This window comes from Mustela lutreola, chromosome 2 (genome assembly GCF_030435805.1).
Source record: "Mustela lutreola isolate mMusLut2 chromosome 2, mMusLut2.pri, whole genome shotgun sequence".
Lineage (NCBI taxonomy): Eukaryota > Metazoa > Chordata > Mammalia > Carnivora > Mustelidae > Mustela > Mustela lutreola.
The window spans coordinates 57,610,151-57,623,466 of record NC_081291.1 but is presented as its reverse complement, the minus strand read 5'-3'; the positions used below and the strand labels follow the sequence as shown (position 1 = coordinate 57,623,466).

At 43.4% G+C, this 13,316-nt stretch overlaps 1 protein-coding gene across 1 annotated transcript in view; it reads left to right on the top strand.

Moving 5' to 3' along the window:
- CFAP92 (cilia and flagella associated protein 92 (putative)) overlaps positions 1–13,316 on the top strand; it is a 71,343-nt gene that overhangs the window by 43,590 nt on the left and 14,437 nt on the right. The window contains exons 12-13 of the mRNA XM_059161880.1: positions 8,150–8,344; positions 9,984–10,281. Of these exons, the coding sequence (XP_059017863.1) occupies positions 8,150–8,344; positions 9,984–10,281 (493 nt within the window). The remainder of the gene's footprint in view (positions 1–8,149; positions 8,345–9,983; positions 10,282–13,316) is intronic.

The window sequence follows — 13,316 nt, the reverse complement described above, 5'->3', positions numbered from 1 at the left end:
TGATGTGCTGGTAAGCCAAGAGGTGCTGTGAAGGAGCTGGCATTGTGTCTAGTTATCTGCCCAAGAGAACTGAAAACATAGGTCCACACAAAAAACTTGTATGTGAATGTTCATGGCAGCATTATTTATAATAGTCAAAAAAGTGGAAATGGGAACTTGGGTGGCTCAGTGGGTTAAAGGGTCTACCTTCAGCTCAGGTTGTGATTTTAGGGTCCTGGGATCGAGCCCCAAATTGGGTTCTCTGCTCAGCAGGGAGCCTGCTTCCCTCTCTTTCTCTGCCTGCCTTTCTGCCTACTTGTGATCTCTGTCTGTCAAATGAATAAATAAAATCTTCAAAAAAAGTGTAAACAACTCAAATGTCCCTCAACCAATGAAGAAAATGTGATATATCCATAAAATAGAATAATATTCAGCCATGAAAAAGGAATGAAGTACTGATATACACATTTCAACATGGGTGAACCTTGAAAATGTGCTGAGTAAAAGAAGCCAGACATAAAAGGCCACCTGTTGTATGATTCTGTTAATGTGGAATGTCTAGACTAGTCAAATCCACAGAAACGGAAGATTCGTGGTTCTCAGGGTCTCAGGGAAGGGGTGAAGGAGAAGTGGGGAGTGACTGTTAATGGGTACAATTTCTTCTTGGGGTGATGAGAATTTTCTAGAATTGGTGTTTATGATTGCACAATGTTAATATATTAAAAACCACTGAATCATGCAATTGAAAAGTGTGAACTTATAATGAAAAAGTGTGTGCAGTAAACAATCTGGCCTTGCCGAAAAGGTCTGGCCTTTGCTTTTGGCTTCTGGGTGGTGATATATGTCATACCTAATAGGAGTGCCTTTGCTTAGGTTGGGGGATGACTACACCAGAACTTGGGATAGGATGGGACCACCATACCTGGTGGTCATGCCAGAAAGACCCCGAGTGTGATTTAGGGTTAGGGCTTTGGTCTTGTCATGTCAGTTGATCTGGAGACTGAGATTGCCATGTGAGCAATCAAGCAAGTAATCAATCATGCCTCTGTAACGGAGCCCAAATAAGAACTCTAAATACCAAGGCTCAGGGGAACTTCTATGTGCGTATTATCCCTCAGCAATGTCATCAGGACAACACATCCTGATTCCATGAGGAAAGAGCATTGAGAACTTGGTGTTTAGAACCATTCTAAACTCTGCCCTATGTGTCTCTTCCTCTGGCTGATTTTAATCTGCATCCTTTCCCTATAATAAGCTGTGAGTGTGAGTGTAACATCTTTCAGTGAATTCCGTGTGTTCTTATAGCAAATTGTTGAGCCTGAGGGTGGTATTAGAACCCCTTGAACTGGGGCTTCTGGGTGGCTCAGTGGGTTCAGGCCTCTGCCTTCGGCTCAGGTCATGATCCCAAGGTCCTGGGATGGAGCCCCGCATCGGGCTCTGCTCAGTGGGGAGCCTGCTTTCCTCGCTCTCTATGCCTGCCTCTCTACCTATTTGTGATCTCTGTCTGTCAAATAAGTAAATAAGATCTTAAAAAAAAAAAAAAAAAAAAAGGAACACCTTAAACTTCAGGGGGTATCAGAAGTCAGGGCAGTTTGAGAAACTATGACCTCAAACTTTATAGTTTGGCTAAGTTGGGGATATGGTATGTATCTCAACGAACAGTTTTGTCCCAATAGAAAAAATAATATAAAATAGGCTCATGGACCCCAGTTCAGTGAAGCTGAAATAAAAGATCATTAACCAGGAAAAAAATTCACATGGTTGGAAATTAACAACTATTTCCAAATAACCAAAAGAGAAACAAATAGAAATTAGACATTATTGAATTGATCAATAATGAAAGTAGTATAGTATCTGAATTTGTGGGGTGATGTTAGTGTTAGAGGAAACTTTATAGACTCAAATGCTTATATTAGAAAAGAAAAAAAGCTGAAAATTAATGATCGATGTTGCAGTAATTGAAATAAGTGTTTTAAACCGTGTCAAAAAATTTAAATATGTATAAAAAATTGCAAAGATAATATAAAAAATATTTTCAGATAAGATAGTTTAATGAGGTTTCTGGATACAAACATTAATGTAAAAACCTATTGAATTTCTGAATACCATCTATATACAAAAAATCATTTAAAAAGTGAATGCTTTTAAAGTATTATAAAAGTATGAAATTCAACAAAAAGGATTAGAACATCTCTATCATGAATATTATAGGATTTTTAGAAACATTAAAGAAAACCTAAACAAGTAAAGAGACTACCATGTTCATGGATTGGAACACTCAGTATTAATAGAGGTGTCAGTTATTTGCAAGCCAGATGTATAAATTCAAAGCAATCCCAATTTTAAAAGTATGGAGCTTGAGAACCTGATTTAAAAATTTACATCATCGTGTGTATAAGAACAAGAACAAGATGGGAGAACTTGTTCTACTAAATATCAAGCCTCCTTATAAAACCATAGTGATTAAGAGAGTTTATTGGACCAGTGATAGACAAGCAAACATACGAAATATGATAGAAAATCCAAATACAGACCTCCATGCAAACAGTCACTTGACATAAGATGTGCGACATTGGAAGATCAGCAGCAAATGCTTATACTAAAACCATTGAATTGTACACATGAAAAGGGTGAATTTAGATAAGGTGATACACTCCACACAGGCCAGTTTGGCTGGAATTAAACATGTCCGATAATAGCAAGTGTTGACAAGGATGTGGAGAGCTCAGAATTGTCATTCACTGCTGGTAATGAATTAGATGGTAGAGTCATTTTGGAAAACAGTCTGGCAGTTCCTCAAATGGCTAAAAAGAGATACTGTACGACCCAGCTGTCCCCCTCCTAGGTAAATGCCCAAGATAAATGAGAACACATGTCCACGCTGGACAGTATATAACTGTTTATAAGAGCACTATGATAGCCATTAGGTGGAAACAGCCCAAATGTTTATTAATTGATGAATGGCTAAACAAAATGTGACATATAAATACAATGAGCTGTTATTTGGACATAAAAGGAAGGAAATACTGACTCACATTATAGTAAGTGAAGTGAAAAGAGCCAGTCACAAAAGGCCACATATTGGATGAGTCCTTTATATGAAATGTCAAAAATAAGCAAACCTATAGAGACAGAAAGAGGATTAGTGAATACTTAGGGTTGTGGGTCAAGGGATGAGAGTATAGATGGGGGTATAGATGTGTACAGGTTTCTTTTTTAGGTGATAAGAAAGCTTGAAAATTGTGATGATGGTTGCGTGTATCTATGAATAGACTAAACATGATTGAATTATATACATTATGGCATCTGAATTAAATCTCATTCAAGGTGGGGCACCTGGGTGGCTCAGTGGGTTAAAGCCTCTGCCTTCAGCTCGGGTCATGATCCCAGGGTCCTGGGATCGAGCCCCGCGTCGGGCTCTCTGCTCTGCGGGGAGCCTGCTTCCTCCTCTCTCTCACTCTCTGCCTGTCTCTCTGCCTACTTGTGATCTCTGTCTGTCAAATAAATAAATAAAATCTTTAAAAAAAAAAAAATCTCATTCGAGGGGCGCCCGAGTAGCTCAGTGGGTTAAAGCCTCTGCCTTCAGCTCAGGTTATGATTCCTTGGTCCTGGGATCGAGTCCCGCATCTGGCTCTCTGCTTGGCAGGGAGCCTGCTTCCTTCTCTCTCTCTGCCTGCCTCTCTGCCTACTTGTGATCTCTGTCTGTCAAATAAATAAATAAAATCTTTAAAAAAAAAATCTCATTTGAAAAATACCTCTAGCTGGGGCACCTGGGTGGCTCAGTGGGTTAAGCCTCTGCCTTCAGCTCAGGTCATGATCCCAGGGTCCTGGGATCAAGTCCCGTATCAGGCTCTCTGCTCCCTCAGCGGGAAGCCTGCTTCTCCCTCTCCCACTCCCCCCGCTGTGTCTCTCTCTGTCAAATAAATAAAGTCTTTAAAGAAGAAGAAGAAGAAGGAGAAAGAGAAGAAGGAGAAGAAGAAGAGGAGGAAAAATACCTCTAGCAAACGAACAAACAAACAGATCTGTTGAGGAAAGGAGAAACTTTTTAAAAAAAACGGTGTTGGGAGCGCCTGGGTGGCTCAGTGGGTTAAAGCCTCTGCCTTTTGCTCAGGTCGTGATCCCAGGGTCCTGGGATTGAGCCCCGCATTGGACTCTCTGCTCCGTGGAGGGCCTGCTTCCTCCTCTCTCTCTGCCTGCCTCCCTGCCTACTTGTGATCTCTCTGTCAAATGAATAAATAAAATCTTTTTAAAAAATGAAAATAAATAAATAAACAGTGTCGGGATAATTGTTTATCCATAAGAAAAAAGGAAAATAACTTCCAAACCTCAAACCATTCACAAAAATCAATTCTCGCTGCCTTAGAAATCTGTGTACATTTTCAACTTTTGAAATAGTTATAGATTCATAGGAAGTTTAATGAATATTCCAGAGATTCCCACATACCCTTTCCCCACAACGGTCACATCTTGCTTAACTGTGGTGCAGATATCTAAGCCAGGATGCCAATGTCAGTACGTATGTTGTTTGTGCCAGTTTATACATACAGATTTGTGAAGACCTTGAACTAGCATATTGTTACCGAGAGCTCCCTCGTGCTCTGTGTTTACAGTCATGCCCACCCTCTTTAACTATCCTGTTTTCCATCTCCTTCATTTTTAAAAAATTGTATTTATTTACCTGACAGAGACACCATGAGAGAGGGAACACAAGCAGGAGTGGGAGAGGGAGAAACAGGCTTCCCGCTGAGCAGGGAGCCTGACGTGGGGCTTGACCCCAGGACCCTGGGATCATGACCTGAGCCGAAGGCAGGCAGTTAATGACTGAGTCACCCAGGCGCCCCCTTAATTTTTTCATCTGTATGTAATCTTCCATATTAATGGAATCCTATTATATGACCTTAGGAGCTTCCACTCAGCGTCCACTCAGTGCTGGCGAGCCGTTCACATTTTTGCATATATCCATAGTTTGCTCCTCTTTGTTGCTGGGTCATATTTCATGGAACAGATGTGACACAGTTTCCCTATCCATCTGTTGAGGAACATTTTGTTTATTTCCAGTTTTTGACTATTACAGATAAAGCTGCTGTGAGTAATAACGTACCGGTTTTTGTGTGGACATGTTTTCTTCTTAACTGAATTATAGTTGACCTACAATATTAGTTTCAGATGTGCAAGACAGTGATCTGATATTTTTATACATTGCAAATGATCATCATGGTAGATCAGGTTACTATCTCTCACTATACGAAGTTATTATGTGATTGACTCTGTTCCCTATGCTGCTCATGACATCCCTGTGACTTATTTATTTTAAAACTGAGAGTTTGTACCTCTTCATCCCCATCACCTGTGTAACCCATGCCTACCCCCACAACTCCCAGCCCCAGCAACTCTAAGTTTGATCTCTGTACCCATGGAATGGTTTGTTTTGTTTGTTCTATTGTTCTAGGTTTTAAATTTCACATATAAGGGAAATCATACAATATCTGTCTTTCTCTGTCTGACTTACTTACTTCACTGAGCATAATACCCTTTACTTACATTCATGTTGTTGCAGATGGCAAGACCTCATTCTTTTATATGGCTGAGTAATATTCCATTACACACTCAAACACACAGTCCACATCTTTATCCATTCACCTGAAGGTTGCTTCTATATCCTGACTATTGCAAATAATGGACATAGTGGTGCATATATCTTTTCGAATGAGTGTTCTCATTTTCTTTTGGCTGATTACCTAGTCATGGAATTGCCCTATTGGTATGGTCATTCTGGGTTTTTTTGTTTGTTTGTTTGTTTGGGTTTTTTTTTTTTTTAAGATTTTATTTATTTATTTGACAGAGATCACAAGTAGGCAGAGAGGCAGGCAGAGACAGAGAAGGAAGCAAGCTCCCCGCTGAGCAGAGAGCCCGATGCAGGTCTCAATCCCAGGACCCTGGGATCATGACCTTGAGCCGAAGGCAGAGGATCTAGCCCACCGAGCCACCCAGGTGCCCTGGTCATTCTGTTTTTAAATTTTGAGGAATCTCCATACTTTTTTCCACAGTGGCTGCACCAGTTTGCTTTCCCAACCACAGGGCACGGGGGTTCCCTTTTCCCCACATCCTCCATCACCAACACTTGTCATCTCTTGTGTTTTTGATCATAGTCATTTGACAGGTGTGAGGTGGTATCCCATTGTGGCTGTGATTCACATTTCCCTGATGACCAGGGATGTTGTAATTTCCTCATTGTATGCGTTGGCCATCTGCATTATCTTCTATTTAGCTGTTCTGCCCATTTTCAGTTGGGTATTTGTTGTTGTTGTTGTTGTTATGGAGTCAAATGAGTTCTTTATGTATTTTGGATATAAATCCCTTATTGGATATATTGTTTGCAAGTAGCTTCCCCCATTCCACAGTTTGTCTTTTCATTTTGTTGGTTTTCCTCACTGTGTAAAAGCTTTTTGGCTTGATGTAGTTCCATTTGTTTATTTTTGCTTTTGTCGCCCTTGCCTAAAGAGACATAACCAAAAATATATTACTTAGGCCAATGTCAAAGAGCTTATTGCCTGCATTTTCTTCTAGGAGTTTTATGGTTTTATTTAGGTTTTTGATCCATTTGAGTTTGTGTTTGTTGTAAGAAAGTGGTTCAGTTTCATTCTTTGCCTGGAGCTGTCCCGTACCATTTGTTGAAGAAACTGTTTTCCTATTGAATATTCTTGCCTCCTTTCTCATGCATTAATTGACATATAATCATAGGTTTATTTCTGGACTCTTTATTGTGTTCCATTGATCTATGTGTCTGTGTTTATGCCACTGCCATATCGTTTTGATTACTACAGCTCTGTTGTATAACTCGAAATCTGGAATTGTTATACCTCTGGGTTTGTTTTTCCTTTTCAGATTGCTTTGGCTATTCAGGGCCTTTTCTGGTTACATGCAAATTTTAGGATTGTTTGTTCTAGCTCTATGAAAAATGCTAATGGTATTTTGATATGGCTTGCATTGAATGTATGGATCGCCTTGGGAAGTATAGACATTTTAATATTTGTTTTTCTAATCCATGAGCATGGAATGTCTTTCCATTTGTTTGTGTTATCCTCAGTGTCTTCCTGTCCAATCTGTATTTCCTTCGTGTGATGGAAGGGACTTTCCCCATTACAAATATGATGTTAGGTATAGGTTTTTTGTAGATGTCATTTATCAATTTAAGGAAGTTCCACTCTGTTCCTAATTAACGAGAGTTTTCTAATTCAGTGGTTCACACAATTCACAGAAATCAATTCCAGGTAGATTAAAACCCACTTGGAATAGTTGCAGACTCACAATCAGTTGCAAAAATAATATAGAATTGTTCCATGCACCCAGTGCCTAATTTCCTCCAGCCGGGATATCTGACAAAAGTAGAATGCCTTATTGATGGACACAGTACAGTCAGCTAGACCACAATTATCTGGTCTTATTCAGAGCTCACCAGAAAAGAAAAATCTGTTTTTGAATAGCGAAACGCTAAAGCTTTCAGATGATTAGGATAAAGAAAGATTTCCTGAACAAGACAGAAGTACACAGAATAAAGGAAAATGATGCCGGAACCAGCTACATGGAAGTGAATCACTTCTGTCTTAACAAAGGTATCATAGAAATTGTGAAAAGAAAGACTCAGAAAAAAATTATTTGCCTTGTGTGGAGCTAGTATCCTGAATATGTAAAAAACGCCCATGAATCAATAAGAAAATGAAAACAGGCCAAGGGAAGAGTGGGCAAAATGCTCGGACAAATGCTTCGCCAAAGGGGAAAACCCCATGACCAAACACCCATTCACCGAGGGGATAGGCAGGGTCCCTGCTGCCTTCCCTTAGTTTCCCCGAGGTGCAGGAGCCGCCTGTACCAACACAGGGGCGTGGCGTGGTGTGGCGGGGTGTGTTTAGCACCTCTGCCAGGCTGGGAATGCCGGCCAGCCAAGTGTATGAATGGGAGCGGTGGCAGGACAAGAGGAAAATGAAGTAGGGTTCTGCATTTTCACTGCCAAGGTTTGGAAAGGATGGTCTATCAGATGTTTCATCAGGTGTTTTTCAGATGATTTATTGTTAACGCATTCCGAAAATAGTTCTGCCCAAGGGCAAAACCGCAGAGCGATCTGGGAGCCCTCGGAGAGGCGCTAAGGCCTCGCCCCTCGGCCTCCTTGCAGAATCACCAGGGCAGAGCCGGGCAAACACAAGGTGCTCTACAACTCCGCGCTGCGGTTCCGCCACCGCCTCTACGCCGACCTGGAGACCGTCCTGTACCAGGTGCACCTCTTCAAGCCGCTGTCGCAGCTCATGAAGCACTCGGCGCTCTACGTCCGCAACAGCGTTCTGCAGAAGGCCTTCCAGGCCCTGACCAGGTGCGCCAGGCCCCCTCCCAGGGAGTGGCCACCGGGAGCCGGTGCGGCTGGGGGTGGTGCCGCTGGGGGTGGTGCAGGGAACCCTCCAGGGGCCAGGGGCAGAGAGAGAGAGAAAGAAGGCTCCCCGCTGAGCAGGGAGCCCCAGGTGGGACTCGATACCAGGACCTTGAGATCATGACCTGAGCCGAAGTCAGACGCTTAACGGACTGAGCCACCCAGGTGCCCCAGCTTTTATTTTTCTTTATGCCTAAAGAGGCTGAGCCTAGGAGTGGAATTCAGTTCCCTGGGACCCCAAACCTGTGTCATTCCCTCTGTTCCACGTGGTCTCCCAAGGGGGTTCGGAAACACTGGGGAAAGGAAGGCCCTTTCCTTGAACACAGGTCAGGCGAAGTTATATGCTGTTCTGGGGGAATAGCTCAGAACAGCCCGAGCAGTGAGTGATGCGGACCAGAACCAGATCCACCAGGCCTGGAACAGTTTCCTCTCCCAGCTGCATGTTTGCTTCTGTTGCTTCTTCCCTAACCTGTGAAGAAAGGCATCCTCCAAAGATCAAGATCTTCCACTCTGTGCCTGCCTTTACCTGTGCTGTTCTACTCTAGGGCTGGTGAACCTCTCTCCCTTTTCCCCCTACTCCCCTTTTCCCCCAGGCCTTCTGCCTGTGACCCTGCGAAGCCGTGTGCTCCTTCTGCAGGACTGAGCATGGCTCACGCTCCCGGAGGGCCTTCTCCATTCATGTAGGGAGCAGGGGGGCCAAGCGGGGCACCCCCAGTTTGGAGTGGAGACTGACCAAGCCTAGTGCAGTGGGAGCCCTGGGACCATGGCCAGCCTGTGCCTGGCTCTGTGGGGGCAGGGAAGGACAGTGGCTGGTTCTTTCAGGACATTGGGAAGGGCTGGCCTTGAATGTCAGCGAGCAGGCCTTCATCAGGGGACAGTCTGCTCACTGGAGCCCGGGTGGGGGATGCCAACCATTTCTTTAGGCTTTAAAGCCAGCAACAGCCCTGGCCGAGAGTCAGCTCCCAGCTTCTCAAATATATTAATAAAGGGAGGGCGGGTGCCTGGGGCCATGGAGAGAGGGGACTGAGTCCTGTTCTCTCCCACGTCTCCCCGCACAGCGCTACCTGAGGGGCTAGGCAGGTGTGGGTTGGGCACCCCACAAACAGCAGGCCGAAGCTGCAAGTCAGGAAGGGGGGGCGGTGCCGGGGGCCTCAGCAGGCTCGTGCTGGGGAGGTGCTGGAGCGTTTGGGTGTCCACTGCCCCAGCGGTCAGTGAGGGGACACTGGGCCCTGTCTAAGGAAAAGGGAAGAAAACTGCTATTTATTAAGTGTCTGCTGCGTTCCAGGTAGCGGCCTTCCTCAGGGCTTTATCTGAATCTGCAAGGCCAAGGGGTGGGCCACAGCAGCCGAAAAATAATCAGAGTGGATTGTGGGAAGGGTTTAATTCTGAGGGCTGTGAGGAGAGTGAAAAGGAGGCATTCTCTTTGGTGGGCTCGTCCGGGTGGACTCTAAGCTTCGAGTCCCCAAGTTCTGTGAACTGGGATGAGCCAAACGACGCCTGAGCTGCACGTGCTCTTGGAAAACGGGACTGGTAAACACGTTTGGAAATGTAGGTGAGGCCATGTGGGTGGCCCTCTGTCTTGCAGGATCTACTCCATCTGCCATCACAGCACCAAGCTCAGGGAGGTGATCACTAGAGGCCTGCTGCCATCCTCCACCATGGTCAAAGACTTGAGCCAAGAGCTGGGGCTGCCCATTTCACAGGACGATCTTGCAGACGGAAAACTGATGGTCTTCCCGTCTCAGCCTGCCCCTTGTCCTGAGCGCTTCTTAAGTCGGAAATCCACGCTGGCTTATGAGATCCAGGCCCACAGGGACAAGTATCTGCGGTGGCGGAACACCATGGTGCTCAAGAGCAAAGGCCAGGAGCCCAGCCTCATCCAGGTGGGCGTGTTCTCCTCCCGGGGTCAGGGGTCCCAGGCCTCTGCTCACCTTGGGGCTGTCCAGTCTCCTGTGGGGACATACAGGCTCCATGACCAGTTTCTTTATCTCCCTTGGTCCTGGGAAGGGTGGGCAGAGGGTGCAGGCTTCGGGCGTGAACCTGGTCAGAAGTGTGCACCCCCAGCCCTCGGGTCCCCATCCTGCAAGGGAGAAGAATGCTCTTAGGGATTATCATCTTTACCTTGGCCCCTGAGTTCATCTCAAAGGAAGAACTGGGGTGAGTGTGTGTTCTTCAATGTGTAAGGGGAACAGAATAGGAGCTGAGAAGCTGGGGAGGTGTAAGAAGGCTGGGTGCTCTGTGGCCTGAATGGCAAGAGAGAGCCTTGCTCACTCCACAACCAAAAACCAAGGACTTGAAGTTGTCCACCCAGGGGCTCTGTGAAGCACCCCCACCCCAATCTCTAGGGAAAAGGAAGTCTCTCAGAAGCTTTGAAAGTGTATATTGTTTATGAAAACCAGTGAAGAGGCTTTTCCCCATTAGTGTTCAGGTTTTTACGGAAGAACCAGTTCTTGGATCTATCAGTCTTCTTTTTTATTTTTTCTAATTAACTTCAGTTTTTAGTTTTATTTTTTATTTATTTTTTATTTTTTTTTATTTTTTTTTTTAAAGATTTTATTTATTTATTTGACAGAGAGAAATCACAAGTAGATGGAGAGGCAGGCAGAGAGAGAGAGGGAGGGAAGCAGGCTCCCTGCCGAGCAGAGAGCCCGATGCGGGACTCGATCCCAGGACCCTGAGATCATGACCTGAGCCGAAGGCAGCGGCTTAACCCACTGAGCCACCCAGGCGCCCAGTTTTTATTTTTTTATAATATTTTAAAACTTTATCTTTCTCCTATTTCTAACTTCTTTAAATTTTTTTATTAATGAAGTATAATTGGCATACAATGTTATATTGGCTTCTGGTGTGCAACATAGTGACTGGACTGGACTTTATGCAGTGCTTATCCCAGTAAGTGTAGTCACCGTCTGTCACTGTCCAACATTAGTACAATATTGTTGACCATATCCCCGATGCCGTACTTTGAGTCTCTGCGACTTATTTTGTAACTGGAGGTTTGTACCTCTTAATGCCCTTTATCTATTTCACCCATCCCCCCACCCGCTTCCCCTTCGGCAACTATAAGTTCTCTGTATTTAAGAGATTTTTGTGTGTTTGTTCATTTTACCTTTTAGATTTTACATATAAGTGAAATCACGTGGTATTTGTCTTTCTCTGACTGACTTATTTCACTTAGTGTAACACCCTCTAGGTCCATCCATGTCATTGCAAATGGCAAGGTCTCATTCTTTTTTATGGCTGAGTCCTATTCCATTGTATATGTCCCATGTCTTCTTTATCCACTCATCAGTCAATGGACACTTGAGTTGCTTCCATATCTTGGGTGTTGTGAATACTGCTGCAACAAACATAGAGGTGCATTTATCTTTTCAAAGTAGTGTTTTATTTCCTATGAGTAAATACCCAAGATCATATGGTAGTTCTATTTTTATTATTTTTTTAAAGATTTTATGTATTTATCTGTCAGAGGGAGTGAGCATAGGCAGACAGAGAGGCAGGCAGAGGCAGGGAGCTCCTTGCTCAGCAGGGAGCCTGACGTGGGACTCGATCCCAGGAAGCTGGGATCATGACCTGAGCTGAAGGCAGCCGCTTAACCAACTGAGCCACCCAGGCGTCCCTATTTTTATTTTTTGAGGCACTTCCATACTGTCTTTCACAGTGGTACACCTTCCTAGCTTCTTCTTCTTCTTCTTCTTCTTTTTTTTAAGATTTTATTTATTTATCTGACAGAGATCACGAGTAGGCAGAGAGAGAGAGAGGGAAGCAGGCTCCTCGCTGTGCAGAGAGCCCGACGCAGGGCTCAATCCCAGGACCCTGAGATCATGACCTGAGCTGAAGGCAGGCACTTAACTGACTGAGCCACCCAGGTGCCCTTACCTTCCTAGTTTCTTGTTGACTATTTCATTCATTTTTATTTTTTCTTGTTTAATAAGAAAGCCTACTCATTTTCCTCTGTTTACATCCTTGGCCATATTCTGTAAAGTATGTTTCAATTGTTATTTTCCTTATAAATTATGAAACAAGACTGAAAATAGGCCTATAAAAAAGTCAAACAACTGAGAATATTCGCAGTCCTCCCTTACCCCATTATTCTACCATCTGAGTGCACTTACATATTTACACACATGTGCACACACACACACAAGTAGTACATCACATGACTACATCACATTCATTTATGGGTTAATACTGTTTTGTTAATGTCATTTAACAAAGGATCTTGAAGATTTTATGATAACATGGCTATAAAATTTATAATATGTTTGCACAATTTACTCAATATCTTCATATCACTTATATTCGGTTGAAACCACCTGGAAACATCATTCCAGATTTTTAAAAAGATTGTTTCTATTAGTTACTGGTGATTTCAAATGGCCTTAGCTAGCTTATCCATACCATAATCAATAATTGAAACCCAACCATAATTTAATTTTTTCTATCCTTACTCAGAGATGGAATTTAACTACTGTAAAATGTAATCATTGTAAGTATATATAAATAATTTTTAAGTAAATTTATGGAGTTGTACAACCACCACAATCCAGTTTTAGAACATTTCCATTCCCATAAAGTTTTTCCTTATGCCTGTTTGAAGTCAATCCTTGCTCCCACCTCCAGCCCCAGGTAACCACTGATCTGCTTTTTGTCTCTAATTTGCCATTTCTAGACATTTCATATAAACAGAATCAGACAATATGGGATCTTTTGTGCCTGGCTTCCTTCACTGAGCATCCCCTTTCTGAGGTTCGTCCATGTTGCAGAGCATACTGAGAGTTCCTTTTTAAAACTGCTGAATACTATTCCATTGATTGAATGTATCACATTTTTAATTCACTCATTCCCCATTTGGTGAAATTTGTATTGTTTCTAGTTTGAGACTATTATGAGTATCATTGCTATGAACATCGGCAGA